Here is a 25,969-nt window from a genome sequence, read left to right as displayed (position 1 = left end):
ACACAACTTTTTTTAATCAATTTTTTTCCTATGTGGCATAACAAAAAAGTTCTTTCCACACATTCAGAAATTGCGTTTTCTTAAAAAAAAAATATTCTAACTACTCATGGAACAAACGCTAGACATAAAGAAATTTTAACTTATGGCCACAGTGACGCACAGTTTTAAATATCGGTTTAGTACGACTAGCAATTAATACTTTTTATGTTGTTTCTAGACGAAGTGGTTGGAGTAAGCAGGTGCGCTCATCCTACTGATTGCGAATTTTTCAAGGGAATAGGTTTAAATGCTGATCGAAAAGAATATCGACGGCTGGAAATATTAATTGCAATCACATTCGGATACAATCAATAGAGACCTAGCAAAGGAGAGCTAGGGTAAGTTGAGCTTTTACTTTATTTTAATATTTATAATCACTCATTCCACGATGTTGAAAAGTTGTTTTGTTTTCAGAAGTACTCCGTATTTTGCCAGTTGCTGCGATGACAAAGACCTTTGCAATGACGAAGTTCTTTCAATCACAACAACACCGGTAGCCACAACACTCGCAGCCACAACACCGGTAGCCACAACACCGGTAGCCACAACACTCGCAGCCACAACACCGGTAGCCACAACACTGGCAGCCACAACAGCAGACAGCTCTTCTAGTGGTAGGATTACCAGCTTGATGACGTCACTCGCTTGCCTGGCCTTCGCAACTTTTGCGTAATTTTGTTCGACCGCCGTCAAATCCGTAAGCTTCAAAAAAAAAGTACTTACGTTCCGAAAAAAAAAAAGTTGATTTGTTCCTAAAACTTTAAGCAAAATAAATTTTAATTAGCTTTTAAATTTGAGAAATAACTTTTGAAACCACGTTAGCAGCTTAGGCATTAAAATAACATTAATCATAAAAACACAAAAATTCGTCATTATTACATGTATTGAAATATTAAAACATTATTACTTCATATAAAGTTGTTATTCTCAATAAAACTTATTATCTTTAACTTATGTTTTGCATTGAAATACTTATAGTAACTTATAGCCATGTTTATAAGTTATGAAAGTGTGATATGATAAATATTGGTCAGATATAAATTCTTAAAGACAAAAAATTAAACATATTATGCTTCAGAAAATTATTTAAGTTAAAAACTGAAAACAGCAGAAAACAATTTTATTACTCAACTGATATACTATGCATAAAACTAATTGTTCTAAGTATTTGATAAACAGTTTATTTTTGTAACAAACGAATTTTTAAAGAAAATAAAAACAGAAAGTATGATTTTTTTACACTCGTTTTCATTTATGTACATAGTATAAAGTAATTTAGAATTAAAAAATAATACACATTATTATTTTCTAAAATAAAAATAAAATGTTTATTAAATAATTTAGTTTTATGAGCATTAAAGTTTTTAAACCTTTTTTATGATGAGTGAAATATATTTACAATAATAGTAAAAGTAATAAAACAATTCTAGGTTTTTACAGGTTACGTAGTTAAAAATAAGGCTCTAGTTCTTAAATACTTAATTTTTAATTTAAAGAAAAAAGTATTAATATATTTTTATATGCAATGCCTGTTATTTTAAAATTAAACTTCTTAAAAGTAAGAGTTTTTTTTATATTATATCTAAAGAGAACTATTGCTAATGATCAATATTGTTAGGAACAAAAAAAATGCCTCAATAAACTTGTAACTAATTATTTAACTAATAATTATTTTGATGTAACAAAGTAAAATAAAAATGATAATGAATATTAAATAGCAAGCAACAAAAAAACAATCTTAGTTAAAACACATTTTTGATCTAACCAGCTTGTTTAAAAACTTAGTTGTTGTCAGCCTTAATTTTTTGAATTTACTGCGATAGAAAGTTTCTAGTAATGGTCTCTAAAACATTACAAGTAGTTTTTCGAAGTAATCTTATTACTTTAAGCCAGAAGTTGAGGTGTAAGGACGTAGTCCTTTATTTGAATTTCCTTACACTAAATAATAATAATTTTCCCTTTGAATTTGTCATTTTAACCGACTTTTTAAAATATATGACACATTTCCTCCTTGGAAAGTTTTTTCATATGTTGTTTATTTAATTCTTCGAAGTTTCCGCGGAAAAGAAATTATTTGCCGAGAAAAAAGCCGATTCTCTCAAATTATTGGCATATAGGCACTAGTTCCGCGGACGCAACGGCTTTTGTTTTGGTCTTCAACGTCAACAACTGCGTGTTGTGTGTTATATAAAGTAGTATTAGCTTTAATCGTGTTTAATATCTAGCTTAAAGTATTCTTAAGTTGCTATTAATCTAGTCGAGAGTTTTCTAATACTTTTAAAGTTATTTAATACTTACTCTTAGCGTGTTTAAATTAAAATCGATTTTGCCACGAGGACGTTATAACATTGTATTATAAGCCAATTCACAAGTTACGATTAAAATTGCATTCATATAACTACTTGGTTTTTAGTAATGCATCAATAAAATTATAACAGTTAACTTTCCATATTTCGCTCCCCTATCATGTCCTTTACCCCTCGTAATCATTATAGACCTTTTAGCCATAATGACCCCACGTCAGATCATTATGATAATAAGCCAGATGGTTATAGAGGGCGTCTTTTAATAAATTGGCCAGATCTCCAAAATAAATTCTTTGCAGACCTCATTAAAAGAAAAAAGTTTTTCGCGAGTCAAGTTGTTTTTAAAGTTTTTACTTGAAAATAAAATAATCGATATAATACTAATGAAAACAATAAAAAATATATTTTTAATACATAACAATATAAACACAAATGTAATATGATTTAAAGAATATCAATTGAAAATCAAAAATAAAACTCTGAAAAAAAAGTAAAAGATAATTACTAATAAAAATCACTGATGAAAAGTTTAAATCGGCCTTAGAAGAAGCCTTAAAAATAAATTTTGTTATTTTTATAATTTTGCATTTTTGTTATATACACATAATTTTTTTTTAAACAAAATAATGCCTTTTTCAACCATTTCATGTTTTAAACCACTGTATTGTTTATAATCAACAATTTTTAGTTAAAAAATTAAACACTCTTTCGAAGAAACATCGGAATTTTAGTAAAAACTCTGTTTATTATACTAGTTTAAAATAAACGAACTACACTGTAAAATTGTTATTTAAAACAAATCAGCTTTAAATGGCTCGATTAAATTTCACGTCAGTTCAGTTTAAAAAAGCTCAAAAGCGTTTTGTGTAATTTAAAAATTAGCTTTAGTGTGTGTCTTTTTATTTCCCAAACAAAATTTTTTCACAGAATGTCATCTGCAAATAAAAGAAAAAAATAAATAAGTTACGGTCCATTTTTAAAAAGACACGTTTATAACTTTTTTAACTTTGCTACAATAAAAACATGCGAATCCTACAAAAAACTGATATAAATTTTGAAAACCAATTGATAGATTAACTATACTCAGTTTTATAATTAATTAAGCGTTTATTAGAAGATTAAACCTTTTTAGATTTTAACTAAAAAGTTTAAATAAATGTATGTTATACATAAAACCTAATTGAAGATCTTTTTATTTATTAATGACACAAAGCAAAAGTACTTTTATAACATTAGAGCAGAAAAAACTAAAAAAACTAGGAAAAAAAAAAATGTAACTTTTGTTTCTTTTGAAAAAAGTTGCACTGAAAAATAAATATATTATATAAGATTATCACTTAGTTTTAGTTTGTGTCTACAGTTTTTTTTTAAACCTGTTTTTCTTCACTGTATAAAGCAGGGGCGTCGCGTGGGGTGGAACGCTGGAGCTGTAGCTCCACCTAAAAAATGAAAAACTATGCTAACTTTTTTTTTGATTTTAGAGTTTAAGCCTTTAAACACGCTGCTTTAAATGGCCCCTGCTTCAGCTGTACAACCTAAACTACGTCAAAGTAATTTTATTTTATAGCTGAGGAATTGAGTTTTAAAATGATATAATTTTTCTTATATTAGCTTAAAAAAAATGAAAGTTATGTTTTCATGAACTTGTACAAAAAATACAGCCAAATGTGTACATGAACGTCGTAATATTCCTGCTAAATTAGGCTTTTTCAAATTTTTATATTTGATGTTCAAAATGTTTGTAAAATTGGAGCTACAATCTCAATCTTGTCAGCTGCATCTTAAATGTTTACAAGTTTTCAATACAAAAAATGTTGAAAAGTAAGTTAAATTCTGGAGCTGCAAGAATTTTCAGCACCATGTGAATTAAGTCATGATTATTGTTTAAAATTTACTACAACGCCAGAACAATAAGACAAGTTGAACTCGAGCAGAAGAAACTCGAAGAGGGAATACTTAAGCAGAGACAACTCGAGCTGGGGAATTCGAGCAGGGAAAACTCGAGCAGAAGCAACACGAACAGGAGCAATTCAAGCAGAAACAACTCGAGCAGGAAAAACTCGTCAGGAGCAACTCGAGCAGGGAAAACTCAAGCAGGAAAACTCGAGCAGGGAAAACTCGAACAGGGGCAACTCGAGTAGGGCCAACTCGAGCATGGAAAAATCGAGCAGGAAAAACTCGAGCAGAAACAACTCGAGCAGGAACAACTCTAGCAGGAGCAACTCGAGCAAGGAAAACTCGAGCAGCAGCAACTCGAGCAGGGACAACCTCGATTTTTTTAAGTTCCTTGCATGTTTTACAACATTTTTTTTAGTACTAGTTAGACAAGTCATGAAATTAAGTTAGTAAATTGATAATTGTGCAAACACAGAAACTTACATGGACACAAATAAAAATAAAAGTAGCTATAGTTGATAGAAAAGGGTGATGATATACAAAGGTATGAGATAAATTTTTTATATTTTGTTTATTATTTAATTAAACAAATATGTTCAACTTTTTTTTCTGAAATATCTTTTATTCCTTCATATTAATTTTATGATTTTAATCTAAATATTTCAAACTAGAGGATTTTTTAATTTGACAATGTCAATCTGCAGCACCCCCTTACAAAAAGACCACGCTACACCACTGGTATGTACTATATATGTATGATTTGCAATATACATACTTTTCTTCATTAACAATTAAATATGTCAAAGCAAAGTCTAGCTAACTACTTCGAAAAATTAAAAACCTTTCTACAATTTTAGAAAAAAAAAAAATCAAATGAGAGTTAAAAGTAAGTCAAACTCAAAGTGAAATTTTTCTACTATCTAGCATTAAATAAGTATTCATCTTTGGTAGATTTTTTTGTTACCTTGTTATAGAAATGTTGTTTTCCAGCTCCTTTTTTTCTTCCTTTATAAAAATCATTTCCTCTTTTAAATGTTTATTTTCCACATTAAAATTTTTTTTTGAGTTTTGTAGCTCCTTTACTTTGCGAGAAAGTCTGTTACGAATTAAAATGAGTTATAATGTTACAGAAAGTTATTAAACGTTTATTTAAAAAAATGTTGTTAGAGGTTAAGTTAATCAGTTAAATAAAAACACATAAATGCTATAAAAACATAGAATAAATAAACAAAATTTTTGCAGTACTTTTTCTTATTAAACAGACATGTTTCTGTGTGTTAAACAAGTTATCAAGATCTAAAAAGTAACTGGTTTTAAAAGTTTTTTGTTTTTTTAACGAATTTTTTTTTCAATCTTACTAACTTGTTTAATATACAAAACCGTATGTAAGTTTAATGACGAAAAGTACTGCGCAAACTTTTTTTATTGTATTTTTCAGCGGAATTGCTTCGCTAGAATCTTTATAAAAACGATTAACTAGGAAATTTAAGTATAAATATGTACTAATTTTTGTTTAATTTAAAATATAGTTTATATTTATATATTTTTTTTGTACCTCTGTAACAAAGTGTATATTTTGTTGTTTTGTTTGAACCGCCAGGGGGCGTTAGACGATTGTTTATCAAATCATCACACAATACAACTTTAACAATGTTTGTCATTGCGCTCAGTTTAGCCATAAGACTGTGCGGAAGGCACACCAACTTTAAGACACTAATTGAATTTAAGAACTTTTTTGTGATTTCATTTTATAAGATCTTGATGTTTATTTGCATTATTGTATTATATTGTGCTTAGTTCAGCCATAAGATCGTGCAAGAAGCACATAAAAATTTAAGACTCTGAGTTACTAGTAAGACCTGTTTTTGTATTTAAGATTGTGACATTCAAACACTTTAAGAACATTTTCATTTGTAGAACTTTGTGTTTATTTGTTGTGTTTATTTTCGCAGTTTTATTTTACTAATATATTAGCTGCTTTATCACTTCTATTTTCTGATTATCATTTTAATATAACTTTTTCAATAAACTCTATTCAAAAAGAAATTATATATATTAAGTTTATTGCATATTCAATTATTACTAAGTTAAACCTAATGAGTGAGGTAAATTCAGTAAAAGCCTTAAAAGCTAAACGCTTTTAGCACAAAAAAGGGGACTTCCCCCAATTAAAGGCAGTTCTTACTCCAGGCCTAGGACTACACCTCAAAGTACCGTTCTAAAAAAGTTGTTGCTTCCTTTCAAAAATATTATCATTTATGTTTTGAAGCTGACCGACCATTTGGTTGTAATCAATCTATAAAAAAATAGTTTTTAACAGTTTTTAGACTTGAATTAAATAACATTGAAACTACAAATTTATGTTGTTAGTAAATATAAAGTATTCAAAACGTTAACTAAGATAAAGTGAAAAGTTTTATAACCGTAATAAAAATATAAGTAAACAACTATTAGCTTTGAGTCGTTTGTGATATGTAAAGCTGCTTAATAACAAAAATATATCCTAATTAGTTTAAAATAGTATCTAAATACAACCTAACATGATTATAAAATTGGTTGTTACACACAGATTCCATTGTAATAACCAAGGGTACTTTTTACTTTGCAAATTGCTATTCCGAACAATGTTGATAAATTGTAAATAGTTTTATAAAAAATTATTAAACTTTTATTTCGATTTTTAATTTATGTATGATGCATTTAATTTAAGTATTTTTGAATCTTTTTGTTTGCAATCATTTTTGAAAATTTTGTGTTTTCTGTTTAGATATTATAATGTATCTTAGTGCAATTAAAGTTAAACTATGTATTTGGTTTATATTTGAATATATCGGATTTTTTTTCACTGAAACCGGGTAATAAATAAAAAAGTTAATTTGCACACTTTTATTATATTTAAATAAGCTCTTTACTTTACATTAAAATTAAGCAGTATTTTTTTTGTTAATACTAGCATTTAATCGAATTTTTTTTTAGAACACAGTCACTTACATACAACTTAGCTCATAATTATTGATTTGAATTTTAATTGTATATTGTAAGTACTAAATTAAAAAAAAATAGTTTAAAAAGTTTTTAAGTATTTTACTTACAAAACATTACTATATTTTTGTTAGTTGATAACATTTGACTTCATACAAAATAAAAACTTGCCTGTATAATTTACAGAATATTGATAAGTAGTAACTTTGTTCAGGTTTATTGCGTTTGTTTTATTTACTTTTATCATTTTAATCTAACCTGCTTATTTTTCTTTGTTCATTTAAAAAATATTTAACTATATGCTAAACTAGAGAGATGGTAAAATTTTTTGGTTACCGGGTCAGATTCAACAGATAAGTATTTTGCAATCTCGAATTGATAAAAAAAAGTTTTCACAAAAAAGATGAAAGGAAGAGTCGTGTTAAACCAAAAAAAAAACTGCAATAAGTCTTAAAAACATAAATTTTATAACTGTGTAAGGAAAAAACTTAAGAAAACAGATTTTTTTTGTAAAAATGCTAAATTTGATTTGTTTTGCATTTGTTGTCATCAAGCTAAAATTACGCCGAAGGTTCATTACAGCCACGTGCCTCCCAATATTTGTGGTTGGATTAATAAATTTTTGTTAGACTTCTTAATAAAAAAATTGTTAATAAACGAAATATTTCATATTATCTCCAACTATTTACTAAGAGATCTTTTTTTTTGGTACTCTTACTTGAAAAAGATTTATTAAAAATTCAGAAAGTTAATAAGTTTCACCGCTAAACGGATTATCAAACCGTTATTTTTATATAAAGAATATCTGTTTAGATTAAAGAAATGTAAAGATAATCTTTTCAGCGGTGAAACTTAGTAATTGTCTAAAATAATTATGAACATTTTCCAATATAACAGTCTTCAACTTGAATTTATTTATTTCTTATTTCTCTTTTCACCACATACATAATATTCTATTTAAATAAATCTAGGAAACACTCGCCTTTGTTAATCACTTTCTAAACACTACTTTCTAATTACACTTAAAATACATTCTATGGTTAATTGAAAATTTATTTGAAGTTTAGAATATTTACGATTTTTTGTGTGCAATGTATTGGTCTATTAGTTATTAATTTTTATTTTTTATTAAAAGAATACTTTTTAAGTTATAAAAGTTCAAATTTTTTTTTGGAAACAGTTTTTGGTTTGCGATAAAGTTGATTAATTTTGTATAAAATGAAAACTGTTAAAAAATCAAACACCTGTAACAAATAAAAAACTTTCAAAGTTTTCAAGTTTAAATTCTGCTTAACTATAAATATTTTTATAACAATTTTTAACCTTTCTAAAGCTCATGGGTTTAATATTATACAATGAGTTTAGTTTTAAGTAAAATGTGACAATTCTAATGTGAGTAATATTTACTATTTAAAAAAAGTCATGTGCATTTTTTTATAATTTGAAAAATTAAAATTTTACTTAACCACTAAAAAGATAAAACTTATACTTATTTTTTCAGTTTATTACGATACAATAACTTTAAGTCGATAGCAAATATCAAATAAAATTTTTTGTTAATAGCTTTTGAATAGATAAGTTTACATAAAGAATTTGAATAAAATTGAATAAGTAATTTAACTTTAATTATTAATATTGTTATCACCAATACAAAACAATTGATAATTATATATTGAGTATTAATTAAAACGTTACTAATACGGTATTTTTATAAAAAATATTGAGAGAAAAGGAATTTAAAAATAAAGCAGAAATTAAATACTAGCCAGCTTTTATGTTTTAGAAACAAAAAAAGTTTCACAAGCAAAAAGTCTAAAAAAAACTTGAAGGCACTTTATAGAGTTAAATGGCTTGTAAATAAATTATTTATGTTAAGTTTGTATAAATATATTGTTTTAGTATTAACTGTATAAAAAAGTATCTTAGTCTATTAACTGCTGTTTTGTACTATTGAAGTACGAAACAAAAGTCTAGAAAAGTGTCTTGTTAAATATCTAACTGTTTGAAAAACACTGTCTTAAATAAAAATTCAATCTAAAGTAAATATTTATATAACATAAACAGTTCCCTGGACAGAAATTATTTTTTGAGCTTTTTGTTTTTGTCCAATAAACTTCGTGCAGGCTTCAAGTAGTATACAAATAATTTTTTTTGAAAAATTCAAGTTTGTATACATATAAAAAAAAAACAGTATAACAGATTAACACGGAACTGAAATAGAAGCATCTTTGTAAGCTTCACAGTGTGAACTTATAAAATTATCATTATTACTTAAGAACACTTAAATAAATTTGACGGAAAAACCTTTATAAACTTAATTTTCTGTACTGAATAACTATTTTAAATATGCTACGTGCTTATTGGTAATGGATGTGCTTCTGTATTGAAAACCCATTCATTTAAATTCACTAGGTCATCTTCTGAGAATAGTAAATACAAGTACCTTCAAAAAAAGTATCTTTTGATAGAGGTTTAATTTTAAATTTTGTGATAAAAAAAAGAATATGTAAGTTTATATGTTTTTAAAAATGGATTCATAGTTGTACATAACTTAATCTAATTATATGCTAGAATGATTATATATTTAGTAACAATCTTACTGAAAAGCGGTGTAAGGTATAGCAATAACTGAGTGAAAAAAAATAAGTTTGTGTATAAAAGTTGCTTTTGTGCATTAATTAATTATTTTTTTTAAACATCAGTTCAAGTTTAACTCATTTTTTAGTATAAGATTTCAGTAAAACTACATTTTCTTTTGAACAAGTGAATAAAAAACTGCATGTACTATTGTTTTTTAATTTTCAAGATATTGTAAAAATGAGAACGGGTCAAAATTGCACAAAGACTAAATTGCACGAGGGGGCTAAACTGCACGAAGACAAATTTGCACGAAGGGTCAAATTTGCACGAAGATACTTTTGCACGAAGACAAAATTGCAGAAAGGGACTAAATTGTACAAAGAAAAATTTGCACGAAGGGTCAATTTTGTACGAGTGACTATTTTGCAGGAGTGATAGTTTGGCACGGAGAGTCATTTTTGCACGAGAAAAAAAAGTTATAAAAAATACAGAAACAAAAACTAAAAGATAAACTAGTAAAAAAAAACAAAGAGAAAAAAAGTTACCGACCGAAGGTAAGGGTTAGGGGTAACAGTGATAGTAAAATAAAAAATAAAACTAATAAAAAATAACTATTAGAAAAAAAAAACTTCCGACCGAGAGTAAAGGTTATTGGTAACAGCGATAGTAAAATAAAATTTAAGCTAACAAAAAATAATATTAAAAAAAAAAAAAATTTCAACCCGTGCAAAAATGACCCTTGGTGCAAAGATTTTCTCTCAAGCAAAAGTGTCTTCGTGCAATTTAGTCCCCTCGTGCAATTTTGTCCGCTCGTGCAAATCTGAAACCTACCTGTAAAAATAACTGTAAAAAATCAGCACGGATTTAAACAGTTTGTTATAAAAAATAAAGATTACTGACTTTGCAAAAATGGTTTATAAAAAAAAAGACTTAAATGATAAATAAAATAAAGTAAGTATTTAGAAATACAGTCACCTCTCGCGAATCTACGCTTTCGTTTGGTTACGCATTTTAGAATTCTTGAAAGATATAAAAAAATTGAATTTTAAAAAATATTGTTAATTTAGTGCAGATTAAAATTCTTAAAACTACAAGATACAAATTTTATTTTTTTAAGGGCAAAACAGCCTAATATCTATTAGTTAAAGTTGTATAAAAGTTCTCATCTTAATTTGAGTGGGTAAATAATTTGTTACATTGCATAATTGTCTTATAGTAAGCAAAAAAGCTTAGCAAAAAGTTTTAGAAGTATTTTAATTTAAAAAACATACGCTTTTGACTAAAATATTTTTAACTTTAGCAAGTCGTGACCTCACACTGCAAATAACAAGCAAAACAGTAAAATAAAGTCAAAAACAATTGTCAATTATACAAAATAGTGTATGTTAATAAAATATAAGAAAACAGCCGAAATAGTAGGTATATTTGCTTCCTCTCTACTAGTTTTGTTCTTTCGTATAGTTACGCTCTTTTGATGTGGAAACAATGTGCGTAGATTCGCGAGAGGTGTCTGTATATTAAATTTCACAAAAAACTGATACAAAAGTGTTTATGAATTTAAAATCCTTTTAAACATTTGATTAAAATTGATATAAAACTTAGCTTTTTAATTTATAAAATAGATATAAAAAATACTTTAAAGTTTCAGCAAAGAAGAAGCTTTCTTGTTTATCATCTTTTTCTCCAGTGCCTACATCTTTCAACCCACTAAATCCTGCTTCTGATTTACAATGCTTTATTAGTGCCTGTTATGAAAATCAACTTTAAAAAGATAAATTGATTATCAAAATAACCAATAAATATTCAAAAAAACTGGTTTAGCATATAAGTGTAAAGATCTGAAAATTAGTAAAGTATATGAAACAAAATTTCTTGTGTTTATTGAAATAATTTGTTCAAGAAAGAAAAATTGTTTTCAATGAGAAATTAAAAGGAAGTAAAAAAAAAAAGAGGTAGGTAAGCTCAATGCCTGGCCGCAACTATAATAATTCGTGTCTATTTACAAGTTTTTATGCTAACGAAAATAAGTTTCAAAAATTTTTGTGGTTAATTAGTGCTAAGTAAAATTATTTGAAATTTTATTATTAAATAAAAAAACATAAATAAATTAATTATTATATTATCAATAAAAAAACAACTACTGCAAATGTTTACTTGGGTAGCTTCCCATCCCCAATCTCTATATTTTTGTTCTTTAGTCAGTCTCCACATGTAGAAGTAGCTCTCAATAACTTCAGGTCGTAGTATGTAATGTCCGGCTCGTTGATACTTATAAGATGCTTCCTCTCCCATTGTAAATCCGAAAACTTCCGGTCCCAACTTAGATGCTGTAAATAAGAATTAAAATTATTTTAATTAAAACTTAACTTTTTAAATAAAATTGAAACTCTTATCTATTTTTTATAAATAAAAACTTTTTTATTTTAGTTAAACATTTATTGGGTAGTATTTAAAAATTACCTTAATAGAAAAGTAATTTATTCAACACAAGCCACTATAAGAACTAAACTCTACTTAAAATAAATTTAATTAATTATGATATATACAAACTGACGTGATCTATCATATGATTCGTGGCATGTTTTGGTGATATCAGCTCCTAACTCCATATAATGTTCGGGATCTGAACTACCCTCGGATCCCAATGCGAACATTCCTCCACTGAAGCAGGCCAAATGCTGCATTCTTGGCATTAAAATGCCGTATTTCATATCTCCCGCGTAAACCAGTCCACCAGGCGAAGTGGTTATTATGTTCTCTTCTAGCACCTTTTTGTATGATTTTTTTTAATCAACAAATACTTCTTCTATTAAGCGAAAATTTACATTTATAGAATGGATTTTAAATTTTAGTTACCATCTTAAAAAAAAAAATATAGCTAACAAAAAGTTAGTAGTTAAGTGAGTTTAGTGTACTTTTGTTTTATAATAGTCATGTACTATTCATGAAAACGTAGTGTGGCAAACGATTATTAAATATGTGTTCAACTTTCCAATTATAATTTTTATTTCTGATGTTAATTGATACTTAAACTAGTTTTTAGCTAATAAAAACAAAACTAAAAGCCTAAACAAAAAATTTATACTTTGAGTTAATTAGTATAATGATAAAAATTATAAAAAATATTATTGATAAACAAATTCATAACAGTTTTTTAACAGCAACGACGTAAAAATAATCACTTTTATTTTCAAAGTTTCAAAAACTTTAGTAGTATTCAAGTGATCAAACAAACTTTTACAGCTTCATCATACATAAGACGGGCAGTTGTATCTTTTTTACCAGATAATATCCAGGATTTCAGCAAATATTCGTAAAAACTGTCGGCTTGAGCTCCTAGCGACGATTCGGCTGTTATAAAAATTTTGACCAAGTTTAAACTAAACGGTTGTAGATATACAAAGTGTTGTTAACGGATTTATGTTTAAAAGACCCAGAAAAAAAAAATATTTTGAATTTTTCTAAATGAATATTTATGAATAGAAAAAAAACACAGTAAGACTTTTTGTTTTTCAACAAAAAATAAATCGTTACAGTGGACATAAAGGGTCGAGCTAATCAACATAAAAAAAGTAGTTTTCGTATTTATTTCAATGTATTTACATTTGTAACAAAGTACTCAATTAAAGACAAAATCACTTCTATTTCATAGCTCAACGGTTAAAAAGTTCAAAGACAAAACTATTTTTTTAATATGCTTCAGAAAAACGTTAAACTCAAAAAACTGAAAATTAATCAACAATGCGCTGAACTAACGCGGAAATCCCCAGGAACCAGTGTTGAGGTTGATGATGTTAGAGTAGAGTCCGTTTGTTTTGTCTGTTTTCTCAATGTAGTCTCTGGTCTTCATGACTTTTTCAAGGTACTTTGGATCTCCTGTTTAAAAAAGCCTTCTTGTTTTATTTTTCATTATTCTAATAAAAAATGAGGAGATGGTTTGTATAGAGTTTAAAATAAATGCTTTTAAAGTTAAAGTATTCATATTTCTTAAAAAAACTGTGTATAAATTTTCCTTTTGTCAGAAATTTATTTATGCTTTGTTTTATTAAAAACCAAAACTTATTAAAAGTTAGGGTAGTTATTTTTAATGACTAACAGGTTACAATTCTGGTTTCCTTAAATCTATGTTAAATGGAGAGGGAGTAGATTTGAAAAAAAAACAATTATACGTAAGTACCAAAGTTGTTGAACTTAGCAAAAGTAGCACCGATGTTCAATACAAAGTTTAAAACATACTTAGGAAACTTTAAGCCAATTTAAGATCTGTTTTGAATATATTTTTCGAAAAGTTATATAGAACTGCTTGTTTAGCTTTTTTTACTTAAAAAATATTTTAACATCTCTTAAACTGGATTTATTGATTGTTATTCTATCAACTTGGCTTTGTCTGAGGTTGTTGATAATGTTTATCTGAATTTGATAAAAGTGATGTGGTATGAACAGTGTTACTAGACCTAAGTAAAGTTTCAGAAAAGACAGAGGAACTTTAATGAATAAATCAGAATAATTTAAAAGGTATTATTGTAATAAGAAAACATTCTTATTGTTAAAAACATAACTAGCTTAAATTTAACAGTGTGTAAGTTCTAAGGAATTTGAACCAACCTGTGAAAGTTTTATGTATAAGCATAGCAAACTTCAGTCTAAGGACCTTTATTGATTTTGAAACATTGATTTTCAGAAGTGCTCTATTTTAAGGGTTCTGAGATTCGCAGTTGACATATAATTATAAACAAAATTAAAAAAATTAACTACATCACATTTACAAGTTTTAGATTGGCTTAGAGAAAACAAACTTAAATTAAAGATTGATAGAATTAGTTAGAGGGTTTCCCAAAGTGGGCGATATCGCCCCCCTGGGGGCGATTTTAGTAAGTCGGGGGGCGAATTTTAGTAAAGGGGCGAAAGGGGGGCTATTTTAGAATTTAGGAAGTCATAAATTTTTTACTTTCTATCTTGCTAATTTACTACTTTTAGCTTGCCATTAAATATTAGACCCTGAGGTAAAACTTAAACAAAAAAAGTCATTCTGTTTACGTAAAATATATATTTCATTCAGAACATGAAGATAAGAATGTAGAGTTTTTCAGAAAACGTCTAGATGAGAAAACAAAATAGTGTAAAATCACAAACATGTTCAAGAAATCTACAAAAAGTATTAAAGATGGACAATAAGCTTCTTATTATCTGTCTCTCATAGTTACTAAACAAGGACTGCCTCACACCATTGGGGAAAAATGTTTATTCCTGTCTTAAAAACAGTTCTGGAAAAAGTCATTCATTATAAAAACACCAGTAATGTTTTACCTTTTAATCATTTAAACAACAACACTGTGAAAAGACTTATAGATGAAATTTCAAAATGTGTTGAAAAAAAGTTAGTTCGAATGATGTGCAATAATTATTTTTCAATGCAGGTTGACGAGTGAGATACCGGAGAACAAATGTCTTTTTGTTGTTTGCGTGCCTTAATAGTTGATGATACAACATACGAAGAACTAGCGTTCTCCCAACTAATGGAAACACATAGCACATGAAGGCTTGTGTTTGGAAAAATAAAAAATATTTTGAAGTAGATAAAACACCTTCAAAACATCTTATAGGAATTGCAACAGATGGTGCTTTGTCTATGATAGGAAAGTATCGTGGATTAATCAAATATTACAAAGAGTTAAACCCTGATATTTTTACTAACCATTGCGTTATACATCGCCAACATTTAGTTGCAAAAAATTTGAGCGTCCGTTTAAACGACTCATTAAACTTTGTGATAAAAGGTGTCAACAGAATAAAAAGGCATGCTTTACAAAGTCGTTTGTTTAAACAGCTGTGAAATGACAATGATGATGTTTTTGAAAATTTGATAATGCATGCAGAAGTGAGATGGTTATCAAAAGGAAACTGTTTAAAAAGTTTTTGGCTGTTTTTATTTAAGTTATTGATTATTTTTTTTGAAAAGGATAAGGTATTGTTAGACAATCTTGTTAAAATAAAAATTGACATTGCTTACATTCAGACTTATATGGTAAGATCAATAATCTGAACAAAACTTTACAAGGTAAAAATTGAATCTTGTGAAAGTCAAAAGTAAGATAACCAGTTTCAGAAGCAAACTTGAGTTGTATGGAAAAATTTCAAAAATAATGAGTTTTCTCAATTTACAAATTTGAAAAACTAAAAACTTCGAATAAGTGAAGGTGAAGTAGAAGTGTTTTCATCTCATTTAGAACAGCTAAATTGTGATATTGATAAACAATTTACTGACGTTTTTCAATTAAACTTCCCGAAGTAGATTATGGATCCCTTCGTAGCGGATATTTTTGAAGTAAACGTTGACTTACAGGAAACTTTTCTAACTTGAAAACTGACCTTGAACTTAAAGTAAAATTTACAAAAGAACGTTATGAAAGCTTTTGGACTTAACAAAAACTAAGGCAAAAGTATCCTATCATTTGGGAGGAAGTTAGATTGTTGTTTATAGCTTTTTATTTTAGCTATGTTGTTGAGAAAGCTTTCAGTTCAGTTATCAACATCTTGAGCAAAAGATCTAATCTAGATATTTGTAAAAGAGGTGGCATGAGGCTTTATTTGAATGATTTAGTACCAAGTATAGAAAAACTCGCACGGTCATGAAGCTCATCCTTAACATTAGATTAGACTTCAGTAGCAGACATTATCTTATGTAAGTTTCTTTTTTTCTATTTTAAAAATATTTCTTATTTAACCTGGTTTGTAATGTATATAAGTATTCTTTTTATAATAACAGTTTTATTAAGTTATTTATTCTACAACAGGTTTGCTTAATGCCTAATTAATATTAATTACGGTAGACTTCCTCTTGAGTTCGCACTTTTTATCCAAAAAAAAGTACATGTATATGTTTTCTTAAATTTAACTTAAATGAAGTATATAACTAACTAAGTATTAATAAAGCAAAAATTTTATTATACTTAGTAGCTTATATAGATCTATCTTTATTAATGAATGTTTATTTTATATTTTAGTGGATTTTACGTTTATTCATAACATTATTGCATTATAATATAACATATTAAAGTTTGCCATTTTGTAAAAAAATGATACTGCATTTTTGAGTTTGCACTTTTTTATTTTGTTTAAAGTGTGAACTCAAGCCGAAGTCTACTGTATTTATTGAGTGGTTTATGTTTTCACTTGGTTTATTTTGTAGTTTATATTTGTCGTTTTACATTACACTAAAAGTTTTCACTGCATAGTGAATAAAATATTTGTTTGAAAGATATTTATTTAACAGATTTTGTTATTACTTGTTTAATCGGTATAAATAAAAAAAATCTTGATAACCATTCAAGTTTTTATTTTAAAAACGATTTTTTGACTTTAAAAGAGTATAGATTTTAGGTCTCTATTTGAAATGACTTTAACTATTTCACTTAAAAGATTCTTAAAATCAGTTTTTTTTTCTAACTTGATTTATTATTGTTAAAAATTCTACATATTAAGAATTTTAAACAATTAGTCAACTGTTTTTTGTTTTATCTTAATTCAAAATATTTTGACAATTAAAATGTGTTGTTTATTTTAATAGTTCAACCCTAGTTTCATTTTTTCACTATTTACCTTTGTTAAACTATTATAGGTTAATAGCTAGAAAAGAAATTCATTTTTGATCAGAATTAAATAAGCCATCAAAAAGACTGCTACAGTTACAATAAAATATTTAATCTAATAAAAGTTTTTGTAATTGATTTCTTTCTGTTCACAAAATTTACTGTAAAACCTATATATATTTTATCTAATTTAAATAAAGAAAAAAACTGTTAGGATCAAGGTTTAGTTTTTTAAAGGTTATTCCAAGTCAAATACTATTTCATGGTATTCTACTACAAAACGTATAGTTTAAAAAGTTTAAAACTAAAATTTTAATTTTACAAATAACTTGCTTATTTGCTTATAATATATTTTAGCATTGATATTAAAAGTTTTAATGAATTAACAGAAGCTATTGATCAAACGACTTTTCAAGTGAGATAATCAGCTAGTCGGTCAAACTTCCTTAAACTAGACCAGCAATGATGTTTTAACTTTTATTTCATTATGTGTAAAATAAGCTGTTCATTCTTATGTAGCTTTTTAATCTATGTATAGTAATTTTAGAATATTCCTATTTATAAAACAATTTGAGTATATTGTGCGACTTAAATAAGTTACTTAGCATTCAACTCTAAATGTCCGCAATTCGTTATATAATAGATTATTATAATGTAGCTTTCAGTTAAGATTTTATATGGGTAACGTACGGTCCAGATCCAGTCAAATTTCGGCCCTCTAAGTAACTTGAAAACTACTTGTGCAAAAAAAAATAAAATTTAGTTTTTTGATACTTAATATTTTGAAATACGTTTTCAATTTGGTTTTCAGTTCACAATAGTACTTCCTGGATCACAATAATACTAAATAGATTTATTACAATTTTGCTCGAGTTTTTTAAATTTCTTATATGTTAGTTTTTTTTAATTATGCAGCCTGCAAGTACATTTTTTTAACAAGTCGACACTAGAATAGATTATTTAGTAAAAATGACTTGCTGATTACAAAAGTTGTCTAACACTAACCAAAAGGTTTAATTAGTTTCAAAACAATTCATGTTTGAACAGAATTGATTACACATTACACAAGGCATTTTAATAATTAAGTATTTTAATACGCTTTACTGGGCTTATAAAAAAATAACTGTAAATTATTTTTTTAAGCCCTCTAAATTACTTTGAAAACAGCCCAAAAGTGCGTGCATAAGAAGTTCCAGACTAAATAAATTTCGAATACAACTTTTTTGGCTCAAAAGTGCGTACTCAAGAGAAAAAATACTTTTTAAAATCATGGGGGGCGATTTTTTTTCAAATTTTTGAAAAGGGGGCGATTTAGTAAATGAGTTTAGGAAACCTTGAGTTAGACCATTTTTTTTTCAACCAGTACGATCAATTATTTTAGATATTAAGAAATGTAGAATAAATAAAAATAAGTATATATGTTAAGTATTATTGCGTAATAATCAAGACTATTCTTAATTTTCTAAACATGAAAAAACAAAAAAAAAAAAAAACCTACTAAAACCAACTGGTGCTTTAAATAAGACAATGTTTTTTTTTTTCTATAAGAAAATTTTGTAATTTGTCTTTGATTTAACATTTATTAAAATCGTTAGATAAAATTTGTTGGGTAATCTGATGAAGATGATATACTTATTGATAGGGTGTTTAAATGTATTTATGATAAAAAATGTATTATATGTTTATGAAACTTAAAATTAACAAAAAGTGTACTAAACTTTGAAAATTTGTTAAAAATAAGCAGGGTAGTTTTACGTATTAGTTTTAAATTAAGTTCTTACTAATTATTTTAAATGTTGTTAAAGAATAACATTTTTAATAAAACTCGTAACTATTTTTGAATATCCTTTAGAGTTTAGAACAAGCTTCTTCTTTCTTAAGTTGACATGTGAATTAATCTGTAATTCATCAAGGCAGTAACAAGGGACTAAAAAACTTTAAGACGTAAAACACCAAAGCCATCTTGAATATATTTCAAATAGGTTCAAAATGGAACTGAGGGATATCTTATTAAAATGATTTTGAACAAATAAAGTATAATCACTGCTTACATTTGGTTATTTTGGGAATGGTATTGTCATTTTTTTAGGGAAATGCTTTTAATTATTTTATATTTAAGCTACTCGTTATTGACTAAAATGAATAAATTCAGTCATATGACATTAGTTCTGTACATTAAAAATTTCCCTTTGATTGTAGATCGATGACCGAAAGGTCTTTTTTTACACAAGGTCTAATGACCATTATTGTTTGAAGACCTTTCTTTTTTATGTTGTTTTGATACATATACTATTTTTATAAAAACTAAACAAAATATTTCACGTATGATTATTTGCTTCACATAATCGTTGGTTGTAACCAACAGGTTAGTTAATTTGTAAAAACTTTATGCTATTTATAAGCTAAAAACTTGTGTCCAACAATAACTATCAAAAACTTAAAATAACCTGTAAATTTAGTTAACGTGGCAAACTCTAAATGAAGAGTTCCTAATTCAGCCAAATTTGTTTTTGTTGGTCCTGACGCTTTTTTACTGTTAAATGTTTAAGATACTGAATTATTTCGTAACTTATAATAAGCACTTATTATAAAAAAAAATAGTCAATAGGTTTTCTCGATTGCCGGTACTTTTGTTGACAAACACTAATCTAATAAAGATACAATTTAATTTTATAACAGAATTTTTGTTTTTTTAAAGAAACATTAAAAACTATTTAAAAGATGAGCTTGTTAGGAATTTAATGTTTTTATGTATTTTTAATACAAGTTTAGTATTAGTATTTAATAAACACTGATGTGCCTTAATTCAAAATAAAACTTTTTTATATTTTAATTAAAAGTGAATATAAAACTTATTTGAACTTATCCAAGATATTTACATACGTTGTAAAAGGTTTAGTTAAGTTACTAAAAAGAGTATTAACAGTATTTTTTAGTCTAGAATCTTAGAAAATTCTCGGAAAAAAAGTAGTAAAAAATTTTAATATATTTAGAGTTTCTATAAATAACTATATTTCACAAAACTAACGTGAAAGGATTAAAACTTGGATAAGGTATTCCAGTCGGTGTGTCAAAAACCGGAATTATTAGATCAGCAATTTCTCTTGCCTTGTTTAACAATGTGACGTCATTAGAGAGGGCGTAAGCGGCCAAAAGCCCTCCAATAAATCTGATGTTGGTTTCAAATACCGATAGGTCATGATCCTGGAAAATTTTTTTTACTGAAAAATGACTGAAGACTAAAAAGTTGCAAGTCTAAACAGAAGCTGGCAAACTGCGGCCCGCGGGTTAAGTACGTTTACCATAGCAAAAATATACGGCCCGCTATGTACTTTTCAGCTGCAATACAAACATGTTTTCTTAAAAAAATAATTTGTGGTAAAACTTATAATAAAGTGCTAAATTTAGTAATTATCAATATAGTACTTTATTACTGCCCATTTTATCTCATCTTCGGTATAATAGTTTTTAGATGATTGCTACTACTATTTTTGTCTTTAAAACAAGTTAATTAAGGTTAAATATCTTAAGAGTAAAAAGTTATGTTTGAATATAAAACATTGCAAAATAAAGACACAAATAAGTTTTAATGTGTCAAGATAAAAAGAAATCGCCGGGAAGTTTGCTTTTATTAAACTTATTAAAAAAATCGCTTTTAATGTAAAGGTTGAAGATATGTTTATTGAATTATTTTCATCAAATGCTTTTGTAAGGTCTATAACAAATATAAAACGTCTATAACTGTTAAGAATTTTTTACAACAAAGCTAAAAAGGTAATTTATAAAAAAAAAATTGCAATTAAAATGGATAGCATTTGATGTTTTGCTTAAAGCTTATGTTTTTCCGAGAAAAAAAAATATATAGCAACACACATTTTATCATTATTTATTTATTGTTAAGTAATTTTAACTAAGCCCTTTGAATTTTAAAAAGTATACTTTTATCGAGCTCTACCTAAACAGTTGGATCCGGATCGTTTTTAAGAAATTGAGATTAAACCGGATTTTACAAAAATTTTTCGTCCAGATTCGGTATATTATTACTTAAAAAATAAAGTTAGGTTTTTTTTTTCAAAGGCAAGCTAATTTTTTATTCGTTTCTTTTTATAAAAGTAGATGCCTTTCTTAAAACTAAAAATTTATCAAAATTTTATTTTACATTGATAAAAACGGTACAAAACGATTCTTTTTGCTTTGTAGGTCAATAATTGTAAGTCAATAACGAGTGATCAACCGGATCCAGATCATTAAGAATTAGCTGAATCAGGACTTAAATTTTTAAAACAACTTATGCTACTTTTTTTGTAAATAGCTTTTTTATATTCTAATACTATGTTTTAGTTAATATTAAAAAAAACTGAGATAAAAATTTTTGCAGTTGTTAATACAGATCTTTATTTCCATTAATTATTTTTAGAAAAGTTTAAATAATTTTTGAAAATTGTGAATAAAAAAATGTATAATAAAATACTCACATCATTAAATTGTAGGCTCCTTGCCCAAGCTCTACCTTCATCAAATTCTTTTATCATTCCCATCAAATACAATGTGTCAAGCGAATCTATTATAGTAGCACCTATGTCTGACCTGCATATTTATTGTGTAAACAGAAACCATTCAAACTTCACTTTACATTTTTTTATAACAAGTATGTATTAAAAATTTATAAAGTATTGCTGTTCTAAACAGATTTGTTTATTTTACTTTGTTATACTGAAAAAAAAATTGATTGATGTTATCAACTTAGAAAATAAAGAAATGAAAAAAAGGCTTACTCTCCGAAGAAACCAGGGTTGCGTCTCTGTTTTGAAACAGGTCTGACCTCACTTGCTCCCCAAGCGTATTTTTTGTAACCATCCCATGCAAATTGCATCATCTTTATAAAAAAATAAGTCAAGTGAAAAAAGTGAAAATAATGAAAATTTAATTAATACAGTTTATAATAAACGTAACTTGCATAACATATACTTATTTCAAATTTAGAACTATAAAAGTTAAGTGAAAGATCATAATATTAGGTAAAAAATAAAACCATTTTCTAAGGATTTTACATTGTGGTTACTAAATTTCAACAGATAAGTTGATATTTAAAAACATGAATATTAAATAGTTAAACCAAATTTTCAATTTTCAATCAAACAGTATATGTGTTTAGTAAAACTAAAAGACAATGCAATGTATCTTTAACTTTCCAAGGACTCAATATTAAGAAAAACAAAACAATAAGTATAAAAAAAATAAGCATAAAAGCAAATCGTTTTGAATTTTCTATAGCTGTTTGAGTTAACTAGTCTTCAAAGGATAGTATGTTATTATTTTTTCGTTTATAGTTAAAACTTTTAACAAAACACTTTCACTCGATACAAGCTTTAAAAGATTTTCAATAAAACTGAACTTTTTTTTTACTTCATAAAGTAAATTTAAACAATTTATAAGACATTCTTTTAAAACTAGCAAAAGTAATGGTAAGTTTGTTTATTTTTGTTCTCGCTTCCTGTTTTAGTTTACAAATATAGACTTTTTACTTATTTTGTACAACGTTTTTACTCTCATTTAATAAATATATTTCTCTTAAAAATTCATTTATTTATAAAAAAAAAAACAAGTTAAAAAATGATCAACTTCAGCTAAAGCAAAATAGTTGTCAAACAAGTGATTTATATGATATAATGCATAAAACTTTACTTCTTTTATCGTGTTTCTCTTTTCTAAAACATCCGGATCAGTAGGAGTTCCTCTGTTAAAGTCATAAGTTCCAGCTGTTTGTGAAGGCTCTACAGGCTCGATGTCAATAGAATTTTCAAGTTCATTACTTAAAATTTCGACCTTAAAGTTTATTATTACTTTATAACTTTATTATTTTTTCTTTATTTATTATATCAAAACAGAAGCATCAAAGATTACAACAAGTTGTATACATATATTTTATTTGAGGCTTACTAAAACATATAGAAAACAAAAGAAACTAATTAAATTTATTAAGTGCTTAGGAATTTATCCAAAAAGGTAAAACTTTAAACATAGAAAACGAATAATACTAGTTTAAAGAGCTATAAAAAAATCAAGAAGTTTGCAATTAAACTAAGCTTTATATTTTCAACATTAACTTCTAAATAACATTTAAAAATATTTGGTTACAACATAATAACATAACAACATAAAATAATAAATAGTATTATTTAAAAAAAAGTCTCAAGTGTAATGAAATGAATACAACTTGAGAGAAATTTTTGTTTCAACTATAGTTTTTAGTTTAATAACATATTTTTATGATTAAAAAATTAAAATCTTTATCATAATCATTTTCATCTGATAAAAAACTACCCTTTTATTTACTGAATATTGGCCCACTTTTATTTATAATTTATATCAATGATATAGCTTTAGAAGTAGATGTTGATAGCAACATAAATCTCTTTGCAGACGATACAAAAATTTTTAGCCATTCTAACACAATTCTACAAAAATCTTTGGATAAAATTTATCATTGGCTAAAAGAAAGAAAACTAGTTTTAAATCCTAGTAAATTTCAGGTGCTAAACATTCAAAAAAATACATCTAGTATCACTTCTGAATTTAGAATAATTAACATAAGGTTACCTTCAACTAAAGTGTTTAAAGATCTGGGAATTTTTATTGCTGAAAACCTAAAATGGAACCACCATATCAATTACGTTTATCAAATTGCATCAACTATTTCTTTTCAAGTTTTAAAGAGTTTTAAATCTACAGATATAAACATTCTAAAAAAAATTTATCTCGTTTACATTCGTCCTAAGTTAGAATACAGCACACCAATTTGGTCTCCATACTTGAAGAAAGATATTAACCATCTTGAATCCATTCAAAGAAAATATAAAAGAATAGTCTTCAACCGTTGCAACATTTCATACACATCTTATTTTGATAGACTCTCAAAACTTGGTATTAAGTCTTTCGAGTATAGAAGGATTGAGTTTGACTTAATTACTTTTTTCAAACTAATTAATAGTGAAACTACAATTAATTTACAGTCTATTTTAGAACCTCATAAATGTACTTATTTACTGAGAGGTAACAACAGAAAATTTACATGCAGACATAATTTCAATTATAATGTTTGGCATAATTCTTTTTTTATCGTTCAGTTGAATTATGGAACAAGCTTCCAAACGAATTAGTTTCTTGTAAAAAAGTTGAGCATTTTCGGTTAAGGTTAAAAAAGTTTGATTTAAATAAATATTTTGTCAGCAAAATTCATAAGTAATTTCTTTTTTGTTATTTCTTCATTAACCACTGGTTGTATATGTCTAATTTGGTTTAACCTATAGCTTTATTGTATTAGCGGCGCCTTTCCTTTGTGTATAACAAAACCTGTTCCTTAATACATAGTTAATTGGCCTGTTAAAGTGCTTGGGGCCTTGGGTTTTTGAGTTTTGTTTATAGTCAGTGTTCTCAACATTTATCAGCTACTACGAAAGTCCAACAAACGCTGAGTTATCTGAGTATTAAAGATTTGAAAGTAAATATGAAGCAGGCTCTCCTAACAAAAGTGAAACACATCAGATAAAAGCGGTTCTAGTTATACAAATAAAAGTGAAACAAGTTGTATGGATAAAAGTTAAACCAGTTACTCAAATGAAGGCTGAACCAGTTGTTCAAATAATGTGAAGCCAGTTCTTCGAATGAAAGTGAAACCAGTTTAGGAGTGAAACCATTTGTTCGGGTGAAGTTGAAGTAGGATATTGTTGTTCTCTTTTCGGAAGCACCGGAATTATAAATTTTGTGTTTTTATGTTAATTTTAAACTTTAATTAGTTAAACTCAGTTTTTTTAATTATTAATGTACAATTTTGGTTTATTTTTGTCTTTTTGTTGTATGTCTTTCTGTATAAGTGGCCTAGGTTTTGATGCCTGGCTCCTTCGTATGATAATAAACTTACAATAATAATAATAATAATCATTTTCATCTGATAAAAACTTCATAGATTTTTTTTAAACACCGAATTTCTAGAAAAACTTAAAAACATTGTGAAAAATATTTAGTAGACAAAAATATAAATTAAAAAAATAATTATAAATTTTATAGTATATATAACAATTTTTTTCTGAAATCTTATAAGCAATGTATCAAGTTTTGGAGCTCTTATAAATTAACATCAATAACTACAATTTTATGTTCTGCTTTTTTCTAAAGTTTTGTTAAAGATTTTGTTTATTTTTTTTGATTATGTTTATTTTTTAGTGATGTTTTAATTATTAAGTATAAATTTTATTTTGTTAAATTTTTTTTTGATGTAAACAAGTTTAACTTAAAAAACTTGATCAATAGTTGTAATTCAACTTTATTCTAAAAATATAACACTAATTACACAACTTATTTTATATAGCATTGTACAAACAGTTTTACTTCTTTTATTGTGTTTCTCTTTTCTAAAACATCCGGATCAGTAGAAGTTCTTCTGTTAAAGTCATGAGTTCCAGCTGTTTGTAAAGGCTCTACATACTCGCTATCAACAGAACTGTCAATTTTAATATTTTCAGTGTTGACCTGAAAGTGTTCGTTATTTGTTGCAAAAATAAAACAATCATGAAATTT

At 26.4% G+C, this 25,969-nt stretch overlaps 1 protein-coding gene across 1 annotated transcript; it reads right to left on the bottom strand.

Moving 5' to 3' along the window:
* Nucleotides 1–9,435: 9,435 nt before the first annotated feature.
* On the bottom strand, nt 9,436–23,157 carry LOC145835574 (mannosyl-oligosaccharide 1,2-alpha-mannosidase IB-like). The gene is made up of 11 exons (XM_082943234.1): nt 23,078–23,157; nt 22,168–22,268; nt 21,868–21,979; nt 20,421–20,596; nt 19,840–19,925; nt 13,560–13,679; nt 13,039–13,154; nt 12,358–12,571; nt 11,958–12,130; nt 11,439–11,548; nt 9,436–9,666 (listed from the first exon to the last, which is right to left on the bottom strand). Exons 2-11 carry the CDS (start codon nt 22,266–22,268, stop codon nt 9,573–9,575), a joined length of 1,302 nt encoding a protein of 433 aa, XP_082799360.1. The 5' UTR covers nt 23,078–23,157; the 3' UTR covers nt 9,436–9,572.
* Between the last annotated feature and the right edge of the window lie 2,812 nt (nt 23,158–25,969).

The sequence above is a fragment of the Thalia democratica genome, chromosome 5 (assembly GCF_965202585.1).
Source record: "Thalia democratica chromosome 5, ktThaDemo2.hap1.1, whole genome shotgun sequence".
Taxonomy (NCBI): Eukaryota; Metazoa; Chordata; class Thaliacea; order Salpida; family Salpidae; genus Thalia; species Thalia democratica.
Note: the sequence above shows the minus strand (reverse complement) of the source record. Positions and strands in the feature narration are given on the sequence as shown.